A 27,752-nucleotide genomic window follows, 5' to 3' on the forward strand; every position below is an offset into this window, starting at 1 on the left:
TGTTTATGGCTGGAAACCCAATGGGAGCCTAGGTCATCATGCCTTATATATATTCTTTGTACATATCATACATTACACTTTGAATTACGTGAGTAACTTAGAACCACATAGAAGAATATATATAGAAGTTAAAATTTGAAATGTTGTTGTAAAAATTTTGAACATTTGGATAATAGAATTCAATATAGTAATTGATTATTGCAAGTTAGTTATTGATTGGACATTTATTTAAATTTTCAGATTCATATAGAAAAGAATATATATCACAATGTTGCACATATAACACAACTGTAGGTCCAGCACAGATGGCAAAGCTTTCAAAGTGTATGGAGGCAATCACGGTTTGAATCTTGGTGCTCCCAATATATTTTTGGATTGGAATTTCAGTTGGAATTCAATGAGAATCACGTGGTGGGGTCGCTGACTTGGTGTTGCATGTGAGAATGGTGAGTTAACTTTGGAAGTTTCTGAAAAGCTCCATAAAAATCTCGATATCTCCATTATTTCGTGATATATCAGGAAATTTTGAAAAAAATCAGATGAAATTCTCTTGGTAAGTAAAGGATTTGTCGCCACCTTAAAAAAACGAAATTATCGGCGATATTTTCGATTTTTCGGTCATTGCATTTGAAGGACTTATGGAGCAAATTTACTATCGAGTCGGCACTGTTACTAAGCCGATGGACAGTTAATTGAGAAAGAGAAAATCCGGTACTGTGAAATGACAATTTTGCCCTTATTTATTGGCTTAATTACGGTGTAATGTTTGACCTAGGTATATTGGTGCGGAATTGGGAGTACTAATCTTTTTTCTCTCTTCGTTTTCGGTTGAGCTCTACGCATCTGGAGGTAGTGCAAGCTGAATTCTTGGTCTTCGATTGCGGTCTTGGATAAAGGGGAGCTTCAGATTGTTGGGAGCTTTGATATTCCGCCCACTATTTTTCCCTTTCTCTGCGTTCTATCATTGACAAAGAGTGAAAGAGAGGGGGAGAGTGGCATAGAATAGGTTCTATATGTCGTGATTGTGTGCATTTTCCTTCGATTTAGGGCTTATTTGCTGGGTTTTTGTGAAAGAATTTCTTCAGATTTGCTTCGAATCTTTGTATATGATTGATTTGGGGTTTTGTTGATGCAAGGGTTTCGGGTTATAAGGAAGGCGATTCTTGGTTATTGGGTCAACCTTGAGGTGGAGCTGCATCATTTTTGGTTGTTGGTTAATTATCCTCTGTCAGTTAAGTAGTTAACTCTGTGAGTGGATTTAGATGAGGTTTTCATTGCGCAAAGGATTATTAAAAATTAGGGTTGTAGACACAAGAACTTAATGAAAATAAAATTCGTTAAATAATTCGGTCAACACTTGAAATTATGACTGAACAAATTTAGTCGGCATGTGGGTTCGACAAAATGTGCACATGGCTTGTGAGTAAGCAAAACTAAGCAGACTCAGAGAATGACACGTGGCGACACATGAAAGGCCCGACGGCAATAAATGAATTTGTTCAAACTAAATCAATTGATATTAAAGCGGATCAATCAAATTAAATCAATTGATTCCGGGTCAAATCAAGTATTAAATTTCGTCTGCTGATTAGATGTCAATTTATTGAAATTGATAATCAAGATGAAAATCAGCCACCAAATTAATTGGCTAAATTTCTTAATAATCGTGATTAAATCGATTAATTAAAGCTGATTGATTTGATTATGCTATTAGTGAAATACAATTAAAATCAGCCATCAAATTAATTGACTAATTCGTTAATGGTCGCGATTAAATCAATTAATTGAAGTTGATTGATTCAATTATGCTATTAAGGAAAATGCAATTAATTACGTGTCATCAAGGCATTTCAAATTGAGAGAGACGTTGACACTATAAATACCCCCTCTCAAATCAAGAGAAGGAAGGCAGCAAAAAAAAAGATAAGAAAACACTCTCAAAATTTCAGAAGCCTCCCAAGCTCGTGAAGAACCATCAAGCTGCGAAATAGCCGGTTCCTCAGCAACCTCAAGCCAAAACACTCGTCACGTGTCAACTCTCGTGACCATCATACGACTCAAGATCAAGCATCAAACCCTTGAGTGAAATACATCGTCGAAGATAGAATCAGAGGATTACCAAAAATTGTAACCCACACTCAAAATTCTTAATAAATTTTTTTTTAACTCATGTAATGACTGAATTTTATTTCAATAAAACCATGGTATTATTTAGAAGCTTTTCTTCCCACAGCCTTGTGTTTTGTAATATTTCTGTGTTCAATTTTCTGCAAATAGCTATTTGTATTGTGATGATTGGAATAAGTTGAATGAATCAGCTCTACAGGTTCCTGCTTCAGTTGCAAGCACTTTAAATTATGGTTTATAATGGTTTCAGCAGTGCTTAAGATTTTGATAGTCAAAATCCTTTGTTTTGGGTCATCATAAACAAATAATACACTTTACTTTTGACAAATATACATAAGTGTATGTATGAATTTAGTTAAAATTGTATCAATCGAACTCTTGTGAGTTATGCAGTCTGTTTAGTAGTTATGGGATGACATGTTTTTGAAAAATCATGTTTTTTCCTTAGCACTTTCTAGATGTTTGGCTTGACTGAGTTTGTATCATGTTTCTGAATTTTATGCAGTTTCATGTGCACACTTTAGAGGTTATTTCATTATTTTAATTGTTTGCAGTTGAGTGAATAATGTAGTCCAAGTGAGAGAATGTAAGATGTGAATATACATTAATCACCTAGAGCAACTGTATATGATTACTGTGAATGGAAAAATCGAGGTTGCATTAGATTCTTACCCTGTTGTTATAAGGAATTGTATCTATATCCTATTATTTGGGGAACTTAATATACTTATGAATCAAGTAATATATTGATACAAGATAGAGGATATTACTTGAAGTATTAGGATTCGTTAATGGGAAGAATTCTGATATCTTGCCTCTATATATATAAGGTTTGGTCCCTGCGTTCTCTACACACGAGCTTTTAAGGAACTCAGTCCCATTAAGAGTAAACTCGGACATAGAGCAACTGCAGAAGACCAACCTTGCTTCAATGGCTTTCGACTCCTTTACGGCATCAGGTATGTCCCCTATTCTGGTTAATACATATATAGTTAACATGCCTTCAGTCTTGTGTTTGTATACATGTGAATGTGGCATATTAGTGATTATTTAGGTTTGATTCACAAATTTCTCAAAATTGCATTAACCTTGTTACAAAATAATCGATTTAAAACTTTCACACCTTTGTCAGTCCTTAAACTTTAGTTTGTTAAATTAGACATGTAAAGCATGCTTTGAAACTTAATCTTTAGTCTAGGAAGCTTACTTATCCTTATTGAAGAGTGACATCAAACTGTTTTACTTTCAATCTATGTATTCTATCCATTTGATAAGTGCTTTCTTCTTGAATTAAACCCACACATGGTGAAGCTCTAGCTACTGCTCAATTAACAAATGTATGTAGTCTTAAGAGAGAAATATTGTTAGGACTAATGATGTTCTACAATTTTTCATAATAGGATCAAGAACTCAAGTGGCTTGAAGACTGGTTAAGTGGTACTCGCAGAGAGTTTACATCAGAGATTTCAAGTAGGGGGTCTTCAGTGGTTAGAGATTTTCTTGAAAAATATCTTTATATTTTAAGCATATCAATTGCATAGTTTTAAGTGATGACCTGAGAGTGAAGGGAGCTGGATGACTACCTTGGGTTTCGATCCCCTAAACCTCTGGAGGGCTATACGGACTAGAGGATGTCTAACATCCTTTGAGGTGTGGCATCAAGGGCCACTCTCACTGCTTCTTGCTGCCTATTTGTATATTTACTTGAGCAAGTAGGTGGTTGGCATTAGGACCAGTCATCGGTTTTAGAAAAATGGCTAGCCTTTCATGCATGTATTTACCAGAAATTCATATACTAAGTTTTAGTTTTCTGCTACTGTGCAGTATTATGGTTTTATTGGTACTAATTTTTTAGTTGTTTTCAAACCTAGCTAGCGTTACTTCCTACTGAGCATATGTACGTAAATGATGCTCACCCCTGCTTATTTCAGGTACTGTGCAAGAAGTTGGAAAGGAGTAGAACTGAAGTGGTGGCTTTTGGCATTTTGCAGCTTGTCAACTCTTGTCCTTTAAGGTCTTTATCCTGTTTGAAATCCTGATATTCTTTGGTATATTGAGCCTTTATTTTTCTTAAACTTTTGTTTTGGAAAGTTGAACTCAGCTTGTTATAAATATGTTTGGAAGGCTTATTTTGGTATGTATAAACATCTAGATTAGTCTTGTCTAATGAACTACTTCCAATAACTTATTTGGCTTATGTATATATTAGACACCCAAGTTTTGAAGCAAAATTGTGTCCCTTTTATTTTCTAATTCTGAGTTGTTATTTAGTCATGTTGAGTTTATTCCTCCTGTCAAACTGATCATACTTGTTCCTTGCCATTTACTTGGAAACTATCCTTAAAGTGTACTGTTAGAATTCTCAGATTTTAGACTCTTCTTGAAACCATTAGTTGTTAATTATTTTGATTTTGCTGAAGTTATTTTTAAGCTTAATTACTATCCTTTGAATTTTGTTAGCTTTTTTCACCAAAAGTTTTGAGATATCTTTATTCTAACTATTAAGTTGTGTTAACAGGATTTTAGAGTTTTGCGTAAAACAAATACTCAATTTCAATCTTTGGAAATTATTCTATGCATCGACGGTGCAAATGATCCAACACTTATAAAATGATTTCAATTTATAATTAATATTTTTATTAATAACCTAAGAGTGTATTTAATATAATCTAACCATCAATTTATGTCGGTGTACGTGCACGTCGGTACACTGAATCCTCCCCCATCAATCTTTGGGCTTTTTAGCTAGTTTTTTTTTTTTTTTTACAATGCAGAGATTAATAATCAACTAAACTCTAGAGTTCATTTCGTTACTTTTCTCATCCTAATTTTAAAAGCCTTGTGCATCCTAAGAAGTTAAAGTATTATTTTATCAACACTTAAGCTAGGCCTCATCAAAAAGCCCGCGGATCAAGTGGGCCGATGGAGGCCCGCTGGCCCGCAAGGATTTTGGCCCGGCCCGGCCAGTCAAAAAACCCTCAAAAGCCCGCCTTTGTGGGCCGATGGAGGCCCGCAAAAACCCAGCCCGGCCCATAGGCCAGACCCGCCAAAAGCCCGCTAGGCCCGGCCCGTAAAAGCCCACTAGGCCCGGCCCGTAAAAGCCCGCAAAATATTATATATATATGTGTGTGTGTGTGTGTGTTTATATATATATATATGTATGTGTGTGTGTGTGTTATATATATAGATATATCTACATGTGTGTGTGTGTTTATATAGATATATATATATATATATATATATCAATATATCATATATGTGTGTGTGTTTATATATATATATATAGAGATATATATATATATATGTGTGTGTGTGTGTGTGTTTATATATATATATATACATATATATATATATATTAATATATATGTGTGTGTATATAGAGAGAGAGAGATATATATATATATATAGAGAGAGAGAGATATATATATATATATATATGTGTGTGTGTGTGTGTGTGTGTGTGGAAATTTTTATACTATTATACTTCTATATAAAATATGTGCATATATATATATATATATATATTCTACATATCGGTTGACCAATCCGATCGGATTCGAAAATATGGTGAAATTGGCTAAATTTTTTACCACACTCATAATCTATTGTAATAAACTCATCCAACGGTCGGTTTTTCCATTTTCTTTGAATTGATAGGGGTTGCTCTTTGGAGTGTATGATATATAAATATAGGTTTATAAGAGTAATTACGTTTGACCTAGTTGATCGAATTCGAAACGAGAACCAAATTGGCTGAATTTTCTACAACCACCATAAAACATTACAATCTCTCCATCGAGCGGTTGGTTTCTCCGAATTCATTTTCTACTTCATGGTTGCTTTAGAATGAACCTAAACAATTTAAATGCAATGTATAAGTCATACAACTATAGGAATAAAATTGGTATAGACCAATGTGTTTGTAATTAAAATTAATTTTTTTATCTTATATCCACGCACATCCATTGATGGAATATATTCAAATGTGATGTGAAAAAATAAGCACGTTTCGCGGTTGTCACGGCATCGGTCAACCAATAAAACATATAAGTGACTACGGTTGACCAATCCGATCGGATTCGAAAATATGGTGAAATTGGCTAAATTTTTTACCACACTCATAATTTATTGTAATAAACTCATCCAACGGTCGGTTTTTCCATTTTCTTTGAATTGATAGGGGTTGCTCTTTGAAGTGTATGATATATAAATATAGATTTATATGAGTAACTACGTTTGATCTAGTTGATCGAATTCGAAACGATAACCAAATTGGCTGGATTTTCTACAATCACCATAAAACATTACAATCTCTCCATCGAGCGGTTGGTTTCTCCGAATTCATTTTCTACTTCATGGTTGCTTTAGAATGAACCTAAACAATTTAAATGCAATGTATAAGTCATACAACTTTAGGAATAAAATTGGTATAGACCAATGTGTTTGTAATTAAAATTAATTTTTTTTATCTTATGTCCACGCACATCCATTGATGAAATATATACAAACGTGATGTGAAAAAATAAGCACGTTTCGCGGTTGTCACGGCATCGGTCAACCAATAAAACATATAAGTGACTACGGTTGACCAATCCGATCGGATTCGAAAATATGGTGAAATTGGCTAAATTTTTTACCACACTCATAATTTATTGTAATAAACTCATCCAACGGTCGGTTTTTCCATTTTCTTTGAATTGATAGGGGTTGCTCTTTGGAGTGTATGATATATAAATATAGGTTTATAAGAGTAACTACGTTTGACCTAGTTGATCGAATTCGAAACGTGAACCAAATTGGCTGGATTTTCTACAACCACCATGAAACATTACAATCTCTCCATCAAGCGGTTGGTTTCTCCGAATTCATTTTCCAGTTTATGGTTGCTTTAGAATGAACTTAAACAATTTAAGCAATATATAAGTCATATAACTTTAGGAATAAAATTAGTATAGTCCAATGTGTTTGTAATTAAAATTAATTTTGTTTATCTTATGTCCACGCACATCCATCGATGGAATATATACAAACGTGATGTGAAAAAATAAGCACGTTTCGCGGTTGCCACGCCATCGGTCAACCAATAAAACATATAAGTGACTACGGTTGACCAATCCGATGGGATTCAAAAATATGGTGAAATTGGCTAAATTTTTTACCACACTCATAATTTATTGTAATAAACTCATCCAACGGTCGGTTTCTCATTTTCTTTGAATTGTAATATGTAGCTCTTTGGAGTGTATGATGTATAAATATAGATTTATAAAAAGTTAGTGTCTTTAAAAATTTATTTATCAACAAATTAGTATCTATATATAAATATAGATTTTTTTTGGTACAATATAGTTATATAGATTGTTATCTTTGGTTGTATTTGATCATTATCCATTGAATTTTCAAAGCTTGATTAAAAAAAAAAAACTTGTGTCTTTAAATATTTATTTATAAATAAAGCCCGCAAGGCCCGGCCCAAAAAAGCCCTCAAGGCTAAGCCCGGCCCGGCCCGAAAAAGCCCGCAAGGCCCGCTTTATATGGACGGGCTTGGATCCTTTGATTTTTAATAAAGCCCGGCCCGGCCCGACCCGCAATTATGTAAAAATATAGCAAGACCCAGCCCGGCCCGGCCCAAGCCCGCTATGAATGGGCCAGGCCCGGCCCGTTGACGATTCGCAGCGTTGTAACGTCAATCCTTTTGGAGCATTAACTTGCTCACACCAAACACGGCCCGAATCAAGTAATTCCCGTATTCAACACAAACTCATTTTGTCATGGGTAACAAACGGGCCCATATGGATTGTTTTACTAGCTCTCTATCAAATCCACGGGGAATAATGACCAATGAAAAAAACAAAAAGAGAAGAAATGAAAGGAAACGCCATGATTTACGCTCGGATGTTCAGAGTCGTTCCTTCTCTTGACCTCTTGACTCTGTGGTCTCTCTCTCAGTCTCTCTCACACGGCTCTTGAACAAGAATAAATTAAAAGCGATTAAACCCCCCCCTTTTTTTTTTGGGCAATTAAAGCTCAAGGCAAAGGAGAAGTTAGAAATAAAATTTGACAGAAAGCAAAACGAAGAAGCGGCGATGGCGATGGCGGCGAGGTTTTGGTTGTTGAGCCTAACCCTAAGTGTAAGCGTGGTTGGGTTGGTGCGCGGCAACTCGGAATCAGACGCTTTGTACACGCTGAGGAAGAGCTTATCGGATCCCGATAACGTGCTGCAGAGCTGGGATCCCACGCTCGTCAACCCCTGCACTTGGTTCCACATCACCTGCAACCAGGACAATCGCGTTACCCGACTGTACCCTCTTCTTTCCTTTCTCCCTATTTTCATTAGAGTACTATTATGCTTCTGCTTCATGCAATTGCCTTGCTCTTTCTGTTTAAATATATGATATGATGCCTTTCCAGTTCACATCGTTGGCAATTTGGTTCTGCTTAGCTGGTCATGCCCTACAGGGGTTAATCAAGACACGAGGTTAAAAGTAGGAATTTTATGAATACAAGGATAGGAAATGGAAAAGGGATAGAACAACTAGCATCACACCAATAGGGATCTAGGCATTGCACCTAAGGTTAGGTTGCGTCGGACAAACCCAAAGCTTTCAATTTTATTAACTCAAGTATGATGAAGGCCTCTCTCTATATGTAGGGAGGCTAAGTTAATTCTAGAACAGCTGGAATACGTAATAAAATCCTAAAAACTCCAAACAATTGCCCTGTTCTACATTAAGAATGAATCCTATGGAAATCTAGTTGTAAATCCCAATAATAACAGAGGCTGTTAAACTATCCCAAACCACAAAAGATCCAGTAAGGCCCGTCATCGTTTACAGGATGCCAAATCTGGACTTCACCCTCAGGACCCTTTTTACAAGGCGTTGGATAAACCATAGAGGTGAAGCACTTGCGTTCTTTATCAATGATATCATATCGTATCTAGCGGAAGATAATAATCTCAAAATAATTCAACTGATGACAAAGGCAGTTTTCCCATCTTAGCAGTTGATGAGTTAACCTCTTTCAGTGTGTGCATGGGTCCGCTGAAGCTGGGTTTTAGCTTAGCGTATAGTCTCAGTTGAGCACGTTGTTTGTAAATTTCAGTTCAAACCTTTTTCCTTTTTCTTTTACCAAGTTTCCTTTTTATACATTATTGTGTCATTCTAGATTGCAACCAACATCAGCTATATTTGAACTTTAAAGTAGAGAATGAAACAGAAAATAATTTGGCATTGTGTAAAATTAATATCAAATTTAGTAGTTCTTTTGTCTTGTGTGCATACATTAGAATGTGTGATTTTCCCTTGCAATTGAATGTGTGATTTTGATATTTTGGGCAGGGATTTAGGTAATTCAAACCTCTCTGGACATCTGGTACCTGAACTTGGAAAACTTGAGCATCTTCAATATCTGTATGTCTTATCCTTTCCCATTTTGCCTCACTGTATGCTGGGGTTTTGGTAAACTTTGTTGTATATTACTTCCCGCCAATATTTTCATGTTTAACCCTTATATGTGCTTCTTCGATTATGCAGGGAGCTTTACAGAAATAATATTCAGGGAACTATTCCAGCTGAGCTTGGTAACCTGAAGAGCCTCGTTAGCTTGGACTTATATAACAACAACATATCAGGAACAATTCCTCCTTCATTGGGGAAATTGAAATCACTTGTGTTCTTGTAAGTTATGTTTTACCTCTACTATTGGACTGTTCTGGTATTTATCCATCTATCTTCTTGGTCTGGGAATTGGGTGATCGACTTTCTAAGAATTTTACTCTTGCTTCAAAATGGTGGGATAACTTATTTGGGCTCGTGGAGCAAAGGTGCAACAGTGAAAAGTGAATGTTGTAGTGTGCTGCACAGTTTGCAATTTTCCCCCAAGTGTTACTCAGATTAGGACTAATAGTTGGCCTTGTATCATTCAATAACCCACTGGTCATCTGTCTTTCTGTCAACATAATTAGTTTATTAGGACAGTGCTTCATGCTTTTGTCTCATAATTGCTTGGTGTGGCAGACGTCTCAATGACAACAGGTTAAGTGGGCCAATCCCCAGGGATCTCGTTGGTCTTGCAAGCCTCAAAGTTGTGTGAGTGCTTGTTGAACTATTCTCTTAGCGTTCCTTTTTATTCCTGCAGAAGTAATAGTGCTCTTATATTACTATGTTTGGTATAAGTGCCTGACTGTCGTTAAAATTGTCAATCCTTCTAGGGATGTATCGAGCAATGATTTGTGCGGAACAATTCCTACCAGTGGACCATTTGAGCACATTCCTTTGAGCAAGTACGTTCTTTCTGTTATTTGCCATGTTGCTCCTTTATCTAAGTTTACCTCACTATTTGATAAAGAATGGCTTCTCCCATAACAATAACGGATAACCAAGGAATCTCTTTTGTTATATATATTTTTTCCATTATTAGATAATGCTCTCCATTTTGACACCCTAATTATAAGAAAAAGTTGGCTCTGAGTCATTATGAAATATATAAAAGGGAGTTTGGGTTGATTGATATTCCTGTTTCCAAATGGACTTTGCATGTTTTTCATCAGCAATTTTAAATTTAATTTTATGGGTTCCCTTTACAAAGACTTCAAGTTGCCTTATCACTGAGCATATGACAATTGTATATTTTCAAGTTTTATTATGTTGTATGTGAGAGTACATATTTGATGTTACTTGTGGTTTTCTCAAGCATCTTGAATTCACATAGATAGTCTGAAGTGCAAACCCGAAGAAATGAGAAGTAGATACAAATTGATTTAGGATAGTGGTACAACTTTGTTCAGCTGATGTCAGATTGGATTATCCAACACAAAACATGAATTCTAGTTGGATTATAGTAGGGAAAATGGCCCGTACAGTATCCCACCTTTTCGCCATTCTAAATTTTTGTACCTCAAGTTTCAAAACTATCAGAAAGGTACATGAGGTTCTGATCCCGACCCAATTTTAGTATTTGGAGCCGTTAGCTCCCTTATGGCGTCAACCAACTAATATATATTGAAGGATATGTAGGTAATTTCAGTCTAAATTTTTATTTTTCTTTTTCCCTACACTATGGGTATAGCGTTTGGATCCAAATCTCATCTGGGCACCCATCTCCCCTTTCTTCACAAAATTACAGAGGGAGGAATGAGATGCTTGGTTCAAAATCGGTTTGTTCAGCTCATTGACACTGAGAAATTCCCCTTTGTTCATCACCATCTTCACTCAAACCAGAAATTTTTTAATGCAAAACCCAATAAAAATTTCAATTTTTATTCTTTTCCATCTTCATGCAAACCCAAAAACCCCCACCGTGTAGAGAGCCCAGATTGATTCCAAAACGCCTTCCAAACCGCCACCACTTATATGAAGCCCAGATTGATTCCATCCAATTTGAAGGAGAGAGAGGGTACATCCCAGACCAGCGGCGCCCCTCATTGGCTGCCTCCTCCTCCGCCGCCCCGACCTGCACCCTCCGACATCCCAGACCACAGGCTTCTTCTTCAAGCTACCCTTTGCCCAGGCTCTGAGACCAAAGTCACCACCCCGCGCTCGACGTTAACGACCGAGACCCAGAACCGTCACCTCCTTGTTCAATCCGGTCGTCCTCGTCGCCGCTGACGGAGATTGACTTTCTGAAGATGCTGCAACCAAATCTGGTGGTTGGAGGGCTTACTCGTTGCTGGATTTCAGCAAGAAGGTGCGAGTGGAAAAGAGTTGGTGAAGATGAGGAGATTGGGATTAGATGGAAAAGAGATGGTGAAGATGGAATTTGATAGGAGGAGGAGGAGGAGGAGTTTGAAGTTTACTGAATTTTGGGGCGAGTGGAAAAGAGATGGTGAAGATGAGGAGATTGGGAGCCAATTCGGGTGTTGAAGACGAGATTGAAAGAGTTTGAGACGCTTGAATATCTGGGTGGGTTTAAGAACAGTGAGTTTGTGGAGAAAGTCAAGTCCAGCTTCTTGTTTCCTTCAAATCTTTGTAGCAATTGAATTTCCCATCCTTGGATTTTATCTCAATCCATATTTTTTTCTTTTGCCTATCTGGATTGAGCAAGGATCTAATATCAAATTAGGAAGACTTCGGTATTAATTGATTCACCCATATGATTTTGCAAGAAGTGTTTTTCACCCTGAAAATCAATCCAAAGTGCAAAAAGAACTGAAAAGAGAGAGAGTAAACGAAGAACAGTAGGGAAAAAGAAAAAAAAATAGAAAAAGATGTTTAGAAAAAGAAAAATGAATTAAAATTGAAGAAATGAAAATACCCTTCAAAAAATGCCAACTGGGAGCCTCCGGAACGGAGCTAACTGCTCCAGATACGATTATTCGGTTGGGGTCAGAACCTCAGATACCTTTCTGATAGTTTTGAAACTTGAGGTACGAAAATTTAGAATGGCAAATAGGGTGGCTACTGTACGGGCCATTTTCCTATTATAATATGATGTGATTATCAGATAACAAATGTTTAAAATAAAATTTTTGTAAATAATTTATTATTGGCCAGTCTATCAAGTTTGAAAAAGGTTCCAGGAAATGGAAAAACTACAAAATCTTATAATTATTGTTAAAAAAATAAATATGTTATAATGGGAAGTATACTATTGTATGCTTGGTGAATCTGTTGTTAATAATAAGGGGGTATGGGCAAATATCTTGATAAATATAAGAGTTCGAATTGTCAAGCACAAATATTTATTAGGGATGCAAGCATTGCCAAATTGTCTGGACTATCTTATGAAATAAAGTTCAAAAGGATAAAGTGCTTTATACCTTATTTAGTCATGGTGAGAATGGTGAATCAGATATTTGGGGGTAGAATTTTTCACTTCAGATGGGACTGAGATGTGTCGTTGTGTAAATTTGTTTCCAGCTAAAAGAACTTGTGGCTTTACATTGAAATCTCAGTTTTGTTTCCAAATATTGCAGCTTTGAGAACAACCATCGACTTGAAGGTCCGGAGTTGTTGGGGCTTGCAAGCTACGACACCAACTGCTCGTGAGAGAGGATGGAATCTTGACTCTGCTTTGAATTAGATACTGTACGGTTTCATGGATCGGTTCAAGTTCAATCCCTCATATAAAAAGTATTTGTAAATTTTATAATACTAATGGCATTGGCGTTATGATGGTACCTGTAATTCTCTCGCTGTGCGTTTGGTATAATGTGTCGAATACACTATTTAGTAGCAGTTAAAGTTTTAGTTACAGCGCACGTCCTTGATTTGTTTTCTTAGATCATACTTACTGTTACAAGGATCTCTGAATTTGAAAAAACCACAGCCCACAGGTTCTATGAATATTGAGCTGTCATCTTTCTATTTTGCTTCCCCTGTGCGATATGGATGTTACTATATAATATTGTAATGGTTCTCCCACTTTTTAAATTTCTGGATAAAATAACCTAATATAGTAGGCGAAGTCCTCAGATGAAACTGTGAAACTCAGTTGTGGTTGAGGCGTTGAAACAAACATAATGTTGTCCAACTTGTAACTCCGTAGTAGTTGTTGCACCAGCCTTTCATTCGTGCTGTGCATTCGGGTGATGGAGCTGAACAGATCGGCCTTAAAATGGATGCTCATTGTTCCATACGCATCTCTCCCATGAGCTAACATGTACAAGACTACAATCAGTTCCTCCAAATATGAGACTTGTTTAGTTCATGTTTTTTGTTTTTGTTTTGGGTACAAAGATTTGTTTAGTTTAGAATAAATGAATATTGGAAATGCCTGGCTCACCCAAACATAAATCGGAAGAAGCCAAAGAATATAACAGATAAACATCAGTTCTATAGCAACCCGTCTTGGTTCTTATCACATGCTTGACCCCCTAAATGCATAAAAATATAGATTCACTTTGTCAAACAAGTGTCATTGCCCGGTAAAGAAAACCGAAATAACAGGGGAAAAGGGGAAAAAAAGAGACACCACATTGAAAGATAAAACTGCAAACGGACAACTTCAGCAATGGTGTAGTAAATCCATAATAAAATACTGCAACAGAACTTGGCTTCAGTTATGGAACTACAAATGGTGGCAGATTGACAAGTTCTGGTCAGAATGGAAGTGACGACAAACACCATGGTGCAGTTCCCACTTTGCTAGTATCCAGCCTGACATCTCTCCTGCACCATACTTAGAAATGAGTAACTTGCTCAAGCTTACGAGCCAGGAAAAATTTGCAGCGTCCTTTACCATTTGATTCTATTTCTTCAATCTTTCTCTTTGATGTTGTGACACCAAAACTACTTAATTTCAGTTGCCGCTTTCCATTAGAGCTGCTAGAACCATCGTCATCCATTGATTCCCATAAGACTTCAGCAATGTCTTTAAAATATGGAGTACATGTGCCCCAGCTAAAACGTACCAATGTTGGGAATCCAAATACCGAGTGTTTGTGATGTTGCAACCAGGCCTTGGTATCGGGATCTCCAGGATATCCAGAACCAAAGTTTTTGTGCAGATCTTCAGCTGTTTCATCAAGCACCCACTCTCTTAAGGCTCTGTCCCTTGTGACTTTTGCAGCTATGCTTGCTCCACTAACAACTGGGTAAAGACTATCAGCCTTCTTTGCAACCACAAAATTAACTCCAGGAAATCTCTCAGACAGTTTAGTTCTATACTTTTCAGTATCTCCCACTGTATCCACGTAGACCTCAGTTAGAAGAACCCCCATGTTAAGCACCTTAGTGACAAGGCCAATTGCAGAGTCATGTGATATCTCATTAAGGTTTATCTTATTCTTCTTTAGCATTTTAGCCGAAAGCTCTCTCGGATCTATGATATCGACAGCCCACCCAATTGATTCATCAGCCTTTAGATTCGCAAATAATTCCTCCCTCTTCTCTTCTTTTAGTGTCTTTGAATCCGCAAAGTTCAAAGAGGAGAGAGTCTTCTCATATGAGCGAGCACAGTATAAGCATCCATACACCATTGGCCCTAGAACAGGGCCTCGGCCGGCTTCATCGATGCCCATGATACAAGGCTCTGACGCCCATTGGGGAAGTGTAGTGTCAGATCCCATTTTACAGCAGCTCTCAACTCTTTCTTTCGAGTCTCAGGCCTTCATGTTTCCTGAAAATATATTAACCATGAGCATTTGTTAGTCTCAATGCCTAAAAAAACAACTTTTCCAAAATTTTATTTGAAATCAGAACTTAGAACTAATAGTCTGCATTATATAATTATTTTTGTAGAAAAATTATGTAAAACTAAATGACAACAAAACAATGTATAGACATGAATCACAAGATAGTTAAGTAGTACTGCAATGCAGAAACTACTTTTGAAATAAAGTCATGAAAGAAAAAATAATTGCATACGAACAACGGCTGGTTTAAGAGTTAAGAACTCAGGCAGGCATTAACTTACTGATACTTTCCTACATAAATAAAAGCTCCCCCAATAAGAACAAGAGAATTCATTATTAACGAGATGGATACTCTCTTTGAAGAGTCCTTTTGGCTTGGGAATGTACTGATGACTGACTCTTATAAACGTCAGGAAGTAAAAGTCCAGCAACTCAGCAGACAAAAACAATTACCCAAACAAGAAGAGTAAGAGAAAATACAGACCACAATTTCCAAATTTCAAATTTAATCAAACCCGATTATGATCAGCATTTGGCAGTGATTGATAGGTGGTGTAAGATTTTACTTTCCAAGAGAGCATGGGCATGTAGAGTGAAGTCTGAAGGTACTGAGCACAAGTCAAAACCCCATGTAAATCCCAGACCCAAGAATTCAATGCTACACAAAATCCCTTGTCCATCTCAATCAAAATACATAGAGACCCAGAAATATATATATCTGATATTGGTGATAGTAGTCTCTAGGCAACCAAATTATAAAATGGTAAAAACCCACAAGATTATTAAACCCTACAGAACTCTCAGATTATTAAACCCTACTCTTAACAAAAATAAAAAGCACAAGCTTAAAATGGTAAAAGAATCTCAGAAATCAAATTAAAACCAAGCCCCAAGAAAGCATCGATTGATTCTAACTTACCATATATCGAATTTCGAATTAGCAAAAAGAAGTATAGACAGGAATATAGTCGTTACTCACAGAGGAGAGGGGAGGAGGAGCTCTGAAAGCGAAGTAGAGAAACAGACGGAAACTGGGTGGACGCAAAACCTAAGCCTTTATTTTTTTCCCTTTCTGCATTTTTTGCGCGCTTTTCTTTTTCAATCCCGCCCAATGCTCGATCAAAGGTCCGTACATATGCCCTTTGCGTTGAAGATCTTAGGCCTTCTCCAACCCACGGGGAGAAAGGGCTGAAAGGCAAAAAAAATAATCCAAATAGTGTCCAACCCATGAGAGGGAGCTAAAGGGCCAAATTTGAGGGGCAAAGGGCAACCCACACGGGCAAAAATAGCCCTTTAGTTAGCCTTTTAGCCCTATAAAGAAATGGATCAGAAAGCTACAATGACCCTCGTTTAGGGTCAGTTTGACCAATGCATGACGTCAGAAACTTGTAATGTAGCCGTTGGGTTATTTTATTTTATTATTTTTTATTTTTACATATAGTTTAAAAAAATTTACACTATAAATACGTATCAACTTAACCTTATTTTTCACATCATCCTTCTACTACCATATGTCATATTTTCAATATTTATTTTATTCATGACCTATGCCACATACATGAAATCGTATAAGAAACTACAACATTGCTTGTGAAGCAACACATGGAATTTGAAAAGTACAATCAGAAAAATATTTTTTATCATAAAAATGATTTCAATTACTATTAATGTTTAAGACTTGAGCGGTAGCCCAAGTCTTTGTTAATACGGGTTCGATGGGCGGACCGATACTTGCAGTGTTCTCAGAGCTTCCGCTACCTGTCGAGTTAAATACAAAGCGGCGTAAGAGTGAGACCGCACTGGGCGGTCTTCTATTCTCCGATGCCTAAGTTAGTCAATGTATTTACATTAACAGAATAAAAGTAGGTAAGTTGTGAATGCGTAATTAATGAGGAGATGTGAGAGAACCTTTTATAGGCGGGGAAGAGGTCGAGCTCTTCCATGTTTTCGATGTGGGACTGATGTGCTTCAGTTCCCAGCTTCTGGAGCTTGTGATGCTATCTTGGCGTGGCGCGTGGTGGCGCATTAGCGGTGATCTGGGGGTGAGCCGGGGCTCATGCGGCAGCCTGCTTGGCTGTGTTTCCGTAGGTCATACAATTGGTGGTAGTTGGTACCGCTAGCGGTATCATGAGCGTGGCTCATTATAGCTAATTATGCTTGCAAATGCTTATGTAAGTACAAGTCCCCCAGTCAAGGAAGGCAATCTTGGTTGGGGAGTTGCCTAGCGGTTCGAAGCGTTACTTCCTCTAGACTTTCAAAAGCATAATTAGCGTCAGTTCATTGTCAACCATGGACTTACTGAGCAAACGATTTGTACCCTTTCGGGTGGGCCCTTGCTAGGCCCCCCAAGGAGTCCCCCACTCCCTGGCTAAGATAGACCTTTGTTTGGTTGGTATATTGTTTGTGAGGGGAGCTGCACTGAGTAGAAGGTGTTGGGTAGCGAGCCCAATCTTTTGTACCCTAGTGGCAGGGTCAACCTGCCTGATCAGGGTTGTCGTAGACTGTTGACGTGTCCTCATGTCCCCGAGGGACGTAGCCTGACTGTAACGCCGCGTGGCGGTCGTCGTCAGGAACAGGCGTTGCCTCGGGAATAGCCTTTGGCGGAAATCCCTCAGCTGATAGGAAGCGGAAAGCGGTGTCGCGGGGACCTGCTTGGTGGTAGACCAGTGAGCGGTGTTGCGTTCAGCGGAAATTGCCTTACAAGATGAAGGGAGAAGTTCCGCTGACGGTGTGGCGCTTAGCGGAGACTTCCGTTTGCAAGATGAATTAAGAAGTTCAGCTAGTGGTGTGGCGCTTAGCGGAAGTCTCCGCTTGCAAGATGAAGGGAGAGGTTCCGCTAGTGGTGTGGCGCTTAGCGGAGACTTCCGCTTGCCAAATGACACCAAAAGTTCCGCTAGCGGTGTGGCGCTTAGCGGAGACTTCCGCTTGCAAGATGAAGGGAGAGGTTCCGCTAGCGGCGTGGCACTTAGCAGAGACTTCCGCTTGCCAGATGAAGGGAGAAGTTCCGCTAGCGGCGTGGCACTTAGAGGAGACTTCCGCTTGCAAAGATGAAGGGAGAAGTTCCACTAGCGGTGTGGCGCTTAGCGGAGACTTCTGCTTGTAAGATGAACGTAGAAGTTCCGCTAGCGGTGTGGCGCTTAGCGGAGACTTCTGCTTGCAAGATGAAGGTAGAAGTTCCGCTAGCGGTGTGGCGCTTAGTGGAGACTTCCATTTGCAAGATGACGGAAGAAGTTCCGCTAGCGGCATGGCGCTTAGCGGAGATTTCTGCTTGCAAGATGAAGGGAGAAGTTCCGCTAGCGGTGTGGCACTTAGCGGAGACTTCCGAGGATTGGTGACCTTTGATGGTTACTTATGCTAGATGCTTCGTCTGACGACACATGTGGCCAACATGTATTAAGATAGTGTATGGAATAACGTCCCTGTAGCACGCCCGCGTCTTCGCCATTAGTGCGAGTAATTATTGATTTTGTAATTGAGGCGACCCCTCGGTTAATCCTAAGAGTAAGTGCGATCATGGGGCACGTGTATGGCTGTCGTGCGATGTCGTTTTTCAGCGAACGGCCTGGATTGGTTTGATGTTGACATAAAAGAGAGGGAAACCACAGTAGTTTTGGCATCTTCTTCACTGCAAACTCTGAGTCGTCATGTTCAAGCTTTGTTTCTGAGAGCCGAGAATAAGATTCTGCAATTTCATGAAGTTATCAATCTTTGGAGGACGAAGACCCTCTGAAGCGGAGATGAGCACCCTTAAGCGTATCAAAGTTCCCATCTTTGAGGTGGGTAATCCGAATCTCGTCCTTGCTTTATTTGGTTTTTGTTTTTGTTTTTGTTTTTTTGTTTTTGTATTTAGGGCGAGTTCTGTTATTTCCCAATGTGTTTGAGGGTCTAGAATGGGTTCTGGGGATGGGTGTGACTGTTTGATAGGGGGTTAGGGTTTATGGATTAGCAAAATTGTCGAATCTGTCTTTTGGATATATATGCGCTGTGTTCTTGTTTTGGCGCTTTCTGGGTTTGATGTTCTTGGCTAAAATATGACATAGGGGTAGTTTAGATAGGTTTTGGAACTAACTAACCTTGGTTTTAAGGTTTACGATGGCTAGCGTCTTAGAGATCTTGAGCAGTGAGGATTTTGGGTCTGACGTGTCGCTCAGCGTGGCAGATAGGATGTTCGTTGACTAGTTGCATCCGTCTGCCCCTGTAGGAACCTCACTGTTCGAACCGCTAGACATCGAGTCGCTGCAGACCATACTTTGGGAAGTTGCAATGGGTCGTGTCGGTCATCCAAAAAGTTCAAGGGCAAGGAAGGACGTTGCGCTCTCAAAAGGCGTAAGGAGAGGCTAGCAAGCAATAGCGGCCTAGCGGTTCCGCTGGTGAGGGTGAGCCTGGCGGGGAAGAGGTAGAGTCAGTCTGGGTTTTCCGCCATGGCACTGGTGTTGACGAGGCTGGAGGACCGATGACGGCAGCTGCCGTCAATCGTGTGAAGTGGGTCTTCCGTCTACCTGGTGTGGTTAAATTGCGTCCGCCCGCTGCTGATGAGAGGGCCTCCGTTTTTCCATGGGGGTGTGCTGCCGTTCATGAAGCCATCTTCCGCAAGGGGGTCACCTTTCCGTTACTCCCCAACCTTCAGATCCTGGTATGCGAGTTTGACCTTGCCTTTGGGCAAATTTGCCCTAACATGTGGCTGTTGCTACTAACGCTAAACTCTCTGTGGCGTCTATCTGGGTGTGAAGGGCCGATTGTGGCTGAGGTACTTCATTTCTACGAGCTTGTCTACATGAGGTGATAAGGGTGTAGCGGACAAGTGAACCTCACTCGCCGACAGGGGGCACACAAGTTGCTGGAGAATCTGAAAGATTCAATGTCTCCCTGGCGGGCAACCTTTTGCGTGGTGACCTCGGGGTGGGAGTATGATGCCGGAGCAAATGATGGGGTGCCGACGTATAGGATTAAGTCAGAGTTTTAGCCAATCTGAGGTTGTCGATAGTCACCGCTGGCCCAAGTTGGCGGATATTGCTTGTATGACATGCCAGTAGTGTATATATTTTTTTTCTAATCGTTCTTGGTTTTTTTTTTAGGTAGCGGGTCTTCGTTTTAATTTGACGCTCGAAGAGCAGTGTCGCGTGGTGAGGATAAAAGGCTGCTGGCAGAACCACAACCTGCTCTATCTTGGCTTGCTCACCGGGTGGGAGTTGTTGGTCGACCTGAGGCTGACACGCAACATTGGTAAGTCACTCCCGCCGGCTAGTCTGTTGTGTGTTTTTTTTTTTTTCAAAGCTAACTAGTGATATGGTTGTTCAGATTCACCGTCGGGAAACAAAGCCAATCGGGAGGCTTTTGATAAACCTATGGACGGCGCCGAGCTTGCGAATTTTTTGGAAGACATGTACGCTGTCGGGCTGGCCAAGCAGCAAACCACCGTTGATCCGTAGACTCTAGCAGTGAGTCTGTCAGAGACTCCGGTGGTTCTACCAATGCCCCACCATTCACACCTTCCCCCCGCTGGCCTGCCGGAGGGGCCGCTTAGAGGTGGCTCCGAGCAAGGGGCCTTCGGAGGGAGCCAAGCTACTGGCGCTCCAGCCCGGACCAAGAAGGTTGTCACCCAGCGGCAAGGGTCGCAGACAGAAAAAATGGTGCCGCAGAGAGAGCCCGTTACCATTGCTGGTCTGGAACCGCAGGCGTCGCTGAGGTCTGTTGCTGCTGGTGCTACATGGGTGGTTCTGCAAAGGAAGCAGTGGCAGAGTGACTACGAGGAGGAGGAGGAAGCAGATGATGTGGAGTCCATTGGGGCCCGCCAACAGAAGAGAGCCAACTAAGCCTCACAGACGGTGGCTATGGCTTGGGCGGTGCCGTAGGGCGGTCTAGATTCCTTTTCGTCATATGCGGAGTTTCTGATTGACTATGAGCCGGAGTTCCTGTTCCATCTCTGAGAAAGGCTCGGGTTCGGCGGGCTGGATAGGACCGTGCGTACGACAGTTGTCCAACAATCGGCCTTCAGCTCGGCCTTCAGGCATCTGTCAGTGGGGCTTCATGAGTTATTTTTGGCGGTGTCACGCCAACCTGAAGTTGAGTGGCAACTGAAGGAGGAAATCGAAGGTCTCTAGAGGGAGCTGCAGGAGACCAAGGATAAGCTGGCGGATGTGGAGTGGCGCCTGACTAATGCAGAGTGTGACGCTATGGATGCCCGAGGCAAGCTGAATGTGGCCATTGAGCTGGACCTCGAGCGGAACGACCACATCTCCAAACTAGAGCAGGATATAGCTTTGTTGAAGGATCAAGTGGCGGCAAAGGCCAAGAAAGTTGAGATTCTTCAGAGGAAGTTTGCCGCCAAATCTGCGGAGGTGAAAAGATTAGAGGGCGAGGTTGCCCGGCTGGAGGCTGAGAAGAGCCACTCTGAGGCTGCCGCCATGGAGGCGTTCAAACAATCTGCTAAGTACAAGCGAGCCATGATGGAGGAGGCGAAGGCTGGTGCTGCCGCCAATTTGGACATGCTGAAGCAGAAGGGCGCCGTCAATTGGGTGAAAGCGTCCCAACCCGCCGGGTCATCTGGTCAATGGGAGCCTGCGAATAGCGTGGTTCCTACGCCAGCAGAGGGTGCCCGCTCAGGTAGTGGAGAGAGTAGTGAGCGTCCGGTGGGCGATTCTCAGTGGACTCTACCTCCTACCCAATCTGAAGTTTGCCGTGCTGACTTCATGGTCGCCCATACTGGAGCAGATGGCATCATGGTGACGCAAAGCCCCACTGCTCCTGGATCTGACCAGATGAGCAGCATGGGCGCCCAACAACCGCCGATAAGCAATGAAGAGGTTGCCGCTGCTCCCATGTTATGTTACTTTTGTAATGCCGCTGAGGCTTCTATATTTTTGTAATGTGACTACTTTTGGGCTGGGACTCCCGACCCTGAATATATGAAGAAATTTGCTTTTGAAATATTCGAAGTGTGAGATTCCTTTCGGTGACTGTTGTTTTACCGCTAGAGTTTTGACTTGTGCTTTTACTAATCAACGAAACATTAAAGGAATTAAAATTGTTCCAAGTGCGTGATGTAGCGGATGTGGTCCGCCGAATATTGTTGGCGTTGCCAGTTAACTCTTGTGCTTGGACTTAGAGACAATGGTTTGAATAATTCCTCGTTTCATTGATAGCTGATAGGTCAGCGTTTACAAAAGCGGGGTTGTACCAGGTGGGTAGCTTCCCTTAGCTAAATATTGAACAAAAATTTAGCTAAGTCAAGATGCTCTTAGGTAGCGGCATGACTATTTGTAGTAATACCGAAGGTGCTCAGTATTCCAAGAGTGGGTCGTTGTGATGCCATCCTTGTCCATTAAGTAGAAGGTGTTGGGGCTAACGACTTCTACTATTTTGTACTGTCTTTCCCAAGTTGGGCGGAGTGCTGTTGGCGGTGGAATGACTTCCTTCTTTACCCAGTCCCCCAGTTGGAGGTTGCGGGCTTTGAATCTAGCATTGTAGAAACGTGATACCCACTGCTTGTTTTGCAGTTTGTGCAAATGGGCCTTGTGGTGTCCTTCTTCGAGGAGATCCTTGTCGAGGTTGACACCTTCGTTGTAGGTCTCGGAGCAGTAGCCCTCGACCCTAGCGGTAGTTTGAGTGACCTCAATAGGTAGGACGGCCGTAGTTCCGAACATCATGCAGAATGGTGTTTCACCAGTGGCGGAAGATGGGGTGGTTCTGATGGCCCAAAGCACTTCCAGGAGTTTCTCCGCCCATAAACTCTTGGCATAGTCGAGCTTCTTTTTTAGCAGCTTCTTGATTATCTTGTGTTAACGTTAGAACCAAAGGCTCTAGTTAGCTTTAGAGAGAGGGAGAGAGAGAGCATGACACAAGAAGTATAGTGGTTCGTCTCCCGCCTTAGCAGGAGACTACGTCCACTTGAAAGCTTAACTAGTGTGCTTAGGCCTTGCGGCCCAAGAGGATTACAAGAGATGTAATGGGATGATGAGTAAGTGGGAATGAGTCTCCTTTTATAGGGGAGGGAGGCTCCTTCCTTTACATGTTTTCCAATGTGGGATGCTAAAACCACTATTCTAGTGTAGAAATACCTATTATGGAGGCAACTTGGCAAGGCCGAGAATGTGGCTTCCCGGCGAGATATTGGCCGCTTCCGAATACCGTGGAGTAGCTTGGACATCGGGCTACAAGATGCAAGTCGTGGTTGGGCCCCACCATGACTAGTGGCCCCCCCCAAGAGGGTGTTACTTATGCTTGGTGACATAGAAAATAGCCTTGCTAGTAGAGGTATCTACATCTTGTTTGCTGCTTCGACTTGGCCGTTGGTTTGGGACTGAGCAACAGATGCAAAAGTCATCTTGGTGCCAAGATTAGCGGTGAAAGATATGAGTTCCTTGTTGTTGACCTGTGTGCTGTTGTTTGTGATGATTGTGTGGAGGATGCCTTAGAGGCAATAGATGTTCTTCCAGAGGAAGTGAGTTACCTTGGCGGTAGTTATGGCCTTCAGTGGTTCTGCCTCTATCCATTTACTGTTGTAGTCGATGGTGACGATGATGTATTTGAATTGGCCCTTGGTGGTTGGGCATTTCCCAAGCAAGTCCAGGCCCCACGTGGAGTGGATCCATGGGCCAATGATGATCGACAGGGGCTCCGTCGGGGCGTGGGGGAGGTCAGCATGTTGTCGACACTTGTGGCAGGATCTAGAGACCTTCCTGGCGTCATCGCCGAGAGTGGGCCAGCAGTAGCCCTGTCGCATTGTGCGATTGACTAGAGACTTGGCGCCTGAGTGGTTAGCGTGTATCATGGCAAGAACAATCTTTCCCTCATCTGTGTTCAGGCACCGGAGGTTGAGATGGGTGAACCCTTGGCGGTAAAGCTTGCCATTCTAGATGTTATAGCGGGTTGCTCTTCGCTTAAGTTGCCTTGCCTCGATCTTGTCAGTGGGCAGTGTTCCATTGCGCTTGTACTCTACGATTTCATCCATCCAGCTGGGATTGACCTCAATATTGAAGATTTCTGCCAGGGTTTTGGTGATGCTTGGCTTGTCAAGGCACTCCACCCTTGTGTCTGCTGGACTTTGGTTTGGTTGGGCGGTTGTTAGCCTTGCTAGTGAATCAGCCTTGGCGTTCTTTTCCCTGGGAATATGTGTGATGGTGTGAAATTTGATTTTTTGAGTAGTGTCTTGACGTACCTCAAGTATGCCGCTAACTGCTGGTCCTCGACCTGGAAGCTGTCATTAACCTGGTTAACGACTAGTTAAGAGTTATTGAATATGTTGACACTGTTAACTCCTGAGTCGATGGAGAAGAGTAAGTCGGCAATGAGCGCTTCATACTCCGCCATGTTGTTTGAGGCTTTGAAATTGAAATTTAACCCGCATTCCGCGTTTAGTCCCCCTGGTCCCGTCAAGATAACTCCGGCGCCGCAGGCCTTAGCCCATGCGGAGCCATCTACATGGAGGTTCCAGTTTGACTGCTGTTACCATTTTTGTGCTGGCTTCTTGCGTCCCTAAGTTGGGTTCATCCTGATGCTTGGTGAGCTTAGCGATGAAATTTGCCACTGCCTGGCCTTTCATGGCGGTCCTTGGCTTGTAGTCGATGTTGAACTCGCTGAGCTCTATGGCCCACTTACTGAGGCGCCCATAGTGCTCAGGGTTTTACATTACCTGCTTCAGCGGTTGGTTTGTTAAGACACGAATGGTGTGGGCCTGAAAGTATTAGCGGAGGCGTCTAGCGGAGACAATGAGTGTGAGAGCGAGCTGCTCTAGGGGGGTGATTGAGCTAATATTTTCTATGTTTTTAGTGTCATTTTTTCTACATTTTACTTAGTTATTCTCTTAACAATATCATTTTGTAACTTACGTTGTTGTAATTAGGTACATTTGAGCTCTAAACGCAGGAAATGAGCTAAGAAGAGCTAGAAAAGAAGGAAATGAAGGCAAGGAGGAAATGTGGCACAAAAATGAGAAAGAAATGGAGAAATGAAGTTTTCCTAGTTCTACCAGGAAAAGGAATTACAGTTGAAGTAGGAATCCTAATGAAACTAGGAAAGAGCTCGGAAAAATGGTGTTCGGAAATGAGAAATGAGAAATGACAGAGTCCTAGTTGGACGAGGAAACCTGATGACACTAGGAGTCCTGGTGAGCCTAGGAGATGTTGTGGCTTCAAGATAACTCAAGATAGCTCAAGAATGTTCTAGAATGCACAAGGAATTTCGGCAACAAAGGAATGGGCTTTGAAATTGTCCAATTGAGAAGCCTGGCCCAAAGATTGAAGCATGTGACTTGCACATGAGTCTCTAGATCCTTACAGGAAGTCTTGAGGAGTCCATGGTCCATTCTAATTGCTTTTTGCCGTGAGAAATACAAGGAAAATTCAAGAAGATTTCGGCAAATACATTAAGGGATTATTTTCGGATTTCTTCGGAATTTTTGGAGAGAAAATTGAGGAAGAAATATTGAATTATTACTCTATATACAAGGAAGCCGAAATATGGACTAAATACATGGAGAATTCGGCCAAGACTAAGGTGACTTGTTCTCTAATCCAAATGGAATTTTCTTATTGGTTGAATAATGTCACAAGAGAGAATTCCTAGGAAACCCTAACCCTAGGCCGTGCACTATATAAAGAAGGGATGTATTAACTTCAAAATCATCATGAAACCTTGAATCAAAATTGCAATAACTCCCTTTATTCTCTCAAAGGTTCAGCCTCTCCAAGTGTTCAAGATTTTGAAGCCGTGAAACAAGTTCTTCCTCTATTCTCCATCCTTGCAGTCCACCACCTTTGAAGATCTGCTTGCGTTCTTGAAGCTCCTTTAAAAGTGTAACCATGAACCCTAGAACTTTGTTTTCGGTTTTGCTATCTTGTAACTTAAAAATAGCGTTCTTTGTTTTTGGATTTCTTGGATGTTGCGATTTTATGTTAGATTAAAGTAAATGTTTTGATGTTTAGTTTCCAATAGCCTTGAAGCATGAATTCATTTTAGGATTTTCAGATTTATAGTTTTCGAAATCTCTATATGTTCTTGAATGTTTGTTGGTTTTGATCTTCAATCCCACCTATTATGTTTTCGATTTCTTTAGTGGCCACTTTAGGTTTCGAATTGCATGATTGAATCCATAATAAGATGCTATCTTCCTAGGTCTTGTTAGTTAAAGTGGAAAACCTATAATTACTTAGGTAAATCAACAAAGAGAATTGCATGCTTGATTAGCGTTCTAACTTGTGTGTTTTTCTTAAATCAATCAAACTTTCAACGTGTTTCTTACGTTAATTGTGTATTGTTAATGGATTGATCACTCACTAGCTTTGCATGATTAATAAGGTTAATTATGGTGCGTTCATCTAGTTAATTTAAATAAGGAAAGTAATAAGAACTTATGCATGCACGCGTTCATGGTTTGTTCTTGATTGATTTCGTTCAAGTTGATGTTTTGATTCGAAAATTATAATTTGTAGTCTTGAATTCATGTTAAAGGTTGTTAACTTCATCAATGCATCTCATCCGTCCATCTCATCTTGATTCTTGGTTGATTGGTCATTGTAATTAGTTAGTTAGATAATTAGATTAGTTAATAAACAACTTTCGAAAATCCCCTTTAATTCTTGGGTTATTATCACAAATGGTACCTGAACTTATCATCTATTTTATCGATGGTACCTGAACTTCAATTTTGATCACAACCAGTACCTGAACTTTTCGATTTCATTTTAAATGGTACCTAAGGCCACCTTCGATCACTATTCCAGCCAAAGAAGCCAAATCTAAAAAAAAAAAAAAAAACAAGTTCAAAGCAAGTCTATTACCAAAAAATCATCACTATATATGATCGACCCTCGAAATCATCAAAAATCATAACTATGATCGCCTCCCATGCCGTTTTTAGTCGGAATAGTGATCAAATGTGGCTCTAGGTACCATTTAAAATGAAATCGAAAAGTTCGGGTACTGGTTGTGATCAAAATTGAAGTTCAGGTACCATCGATAAAATAGAGGATAAGTTCAGGTACCATTTGTGATAGTAACCCTTAATTCTTTATTTGATGCTTTAATGACAGAAGCACCATCAATCCCCGGATAGAACGATCCCTACTTGCTATATATTAACAATTGTCAACAGGGTTAATTTTGAGAACTCATTTCGAGTTCATCAGGGGGTATATCTTGTCTCCGCACCATTCATGCCCCTTGCTGGCGTAGAATACGGGGAGCTCCTTTTGACCCTCTCGTCATACAATGGCGCAGCTTACCGCTGATGGGGATTGATAGGAGCATTTTAATGCAACATTTTAATAATTATTTCCTTATATTTTACTTAGTTATTTCCTTAAATAATTAAATTTTAATATAATTTTTATTTTCTAGGTACGTTGGAATAAATGGAGCTGAAATGAAGAAATGGAGTTTTCCTGGTCCGACTAGAAATCCCAGTCAACGCAGGAATCCTGATGAGGCTAGGAAACCTGAAGGCATTAGGAGACCACATGATGACGTGGGAGATATTATGGGGAATTAAAGCTGATTTTTCCATGGGAAATTATGGAGTTAATGTCAAAAATCAAGAGATGATCAAGGATAA

General features: G+C 40.6%; 2 protein-coding genes across 4 annotated transcripts; one reads left to right on the forward strand and one right to left on the reverse strand.

Moving 5' to 3' along the window:
* The first annotated feature begins 8,011 nt into the window (after positions 1 to 8,011).
* LOC112166036 (leucine-rich repeat protein 1) lies at positions 8,012 to 13,331 on the forward strand. 2 transcript variants are annotated; one of them, XM_040506904.1, is made up of 6 exons: positions 8,012 to 8,428; positions 9,468 to 9,539; positions 9,663 to 9,806; positions 10,146 to 10,217; positions 10,340 to 10,411; positions 13,022 to 13,331. In XM_040506904.1, exons 1-6 carry the CDS (start codon positions 8,214 to 8,216, stop codon positions 13,113 to 13,115), a joined length of 669 nt encoding a protein of 222 aa, XP_040362838.1. In that variant the 5' UTR covers positions 8,012 to 8,213; the 3' UTR covers positions 13,116 to 13,331. The 2 variants fall into 2 exon arrangements, with proteins under 2 accessions (XP_040362838.1, XP_024158556.1); XM_024302788.2 differs by having other exon boundaries at positions 13,043 to 13,331.
* A 551-nt stretch (positions 13,332 to 13,882) lies between these two features.
* Positions 13,883 to 16,387, reverse strand: LOC112167878 (ribonuclease H2 subunit A). 2 transcript variants are annotated; one of them, XM_040507232.1, is made up of 2 exons: positions 16,122 to 16,387; positions 13,883 to 15,186 (listed from the first exon to the last, which is right to left on the reverse strand). In XM_040507232.1, exon 2 carries the CDS (start codon positions 15,134 to 15,136, stop codon positions 14,249 to 14,251), a length of 888 nt encoding a protein of 295 aa, XP_040363166.1. In that variant the 5' UTR covers positions 15,137 to 15,186; positions 16,122 to 16,387; the 3' UTR covers positions 13,883 to 14,248. The 2 variants fall into 2 exon arrangements, with proteins under 2 accessions (XP_040363166.1, XP_024160738.1); XM_024304970.2 differs by having other exon boundaries at positions 16,182 to 16,386.
* Positions 16,388 to 27,752: the final 11,365 nt, after the last annotated feature.

Source organism: Rosa chinensis, chromosome 5 (assembly GCF_002994745.2).
Source record: "Rosa chinensis cultivar Old Blush chromosome 5, RchiOBHm-V2, whole genome shotgun sequence".
Lineage (NCBI taxonomy): Eukaryota > Viridiplantae > Streptophyta > Magnoliopsida > Rosales > Rosaceae > Rosa > Rosa chinensis.